The sequence below is a fragment of the Toxoplasma gondii genome (assembly GCF_000006565.2).
Source record: "Toxoplasma gondii ME49 unplaced genomic scaffold asmbl.1668, whole genome shotgun sequence".
Taxonomy (NCBI): domain Eukaryota; phylum Apicomplexa; class Conoidasida; order Eucoccidiorida; family Sarcocystidae; genus Toxoplasma; species Toxoplasma gondii.
The window spans coordinates 1-1,005 of NW_017383743.1; the positions used below are offsets into that span (position 1 = coordinate 1).

Here is a 1,005-nt window from a genome sequence, read left to right on the forward strand (position 1 = left end):
ACGTGTGTGGAACCGACCCGCCGAAAACGTGCCGGCTTCATTGTTAAAGAGTCAGTCTACCTCGGGCACAAACATAGCTACCGCATGTGCCAGAAAATATGTTTGTTTTGTCAGGGAGATGCACTGACTGCCTACTGCAGCCAACGATTGACTCCCAGAGACTCCACCGAAATCCATGAAGACATGCAACCGTGTCGCCATCAGCGGCGGCGAACAGGACTTGGCGTGGTCGTGTGTAGCGGGGCTTGCACCGCCAACTCCCGCCTACTCAACAAACCCTCATAGTGTGTAAGGAGGGCAAAAATATTTGTCTAGTCTTTGACCACTTTCGGTGTTTGTTCAAAAATGAAGATTTGTGTGTTCTCCTGAGATATCCACATTTCTCCTTCTTCAGATCCAAGCCACTCAGTCTCTTCTCCCCGAGTCCGCGAAACCGACGCACGTGTCCCGTGGCCGACATTTCAAGACTATCATTAGGGCCCTATTTCAGGCCGCTGGATAATGGGCTCGGTAACTTGTGCCAGGGACAGACCAAGAAACCAACTCGAGGGATCCCTCCGTCGCCAGATACTATTCCTCAACACATCGAACGCTGCGTTGCCAGTATGGAATCCGTTGTGCTCCGAGCCATCTGGCTCACCGTCCTCATAGGCGGAATGCTGCCTTGCATCGCATCCGAGATAACTGAACCAACGATGACCACAAATCCGGATTTCACGGTCACAATCCCCAAAGGCGGACTTCCTCAGGATGTCGAGGAAGTTTTTTTTCTCCAGCCGTCTCAGATCCTCCGTGTCATCGACGAGACAGGGAAAGCCGTCTACATGCCCCAGGCGATCACTGACTCGGTTGATGCTTCTCAGGGATCCCGCACTGACGCTGACGTTGCTTCTTCTGAGTCGTATTCCGCCGCGTACGCATTCGTGAATGGAAAATGCGACTTTACGACGGAGATCCAGTACAAAGAAGCATTTTCTGACTACACGGCGCCATTATGGGTTCGTA

The 1,005-nt window shown here is 52.2% G+C and overlaps 1 protein-coding gene across 1 annotated transcript; it reads left to right on the plus strand.

The window, feature by feature from the left end:
- Positions 1 to 605: 605 nt before the first annotated feature.
- On the plus strand, positions 606 to 1,005 carry TGME49_327300 (Toxoplasma gondii family A protein; the record flags this gene model as incomplete). Its single annotated transcript, XM_002370472.2, has 1 exon — positions 606 to 1,005. A coding segment is annotated over one exon (400 nt), but the record flags the coding sequence as incomplete, so codon positions are not given.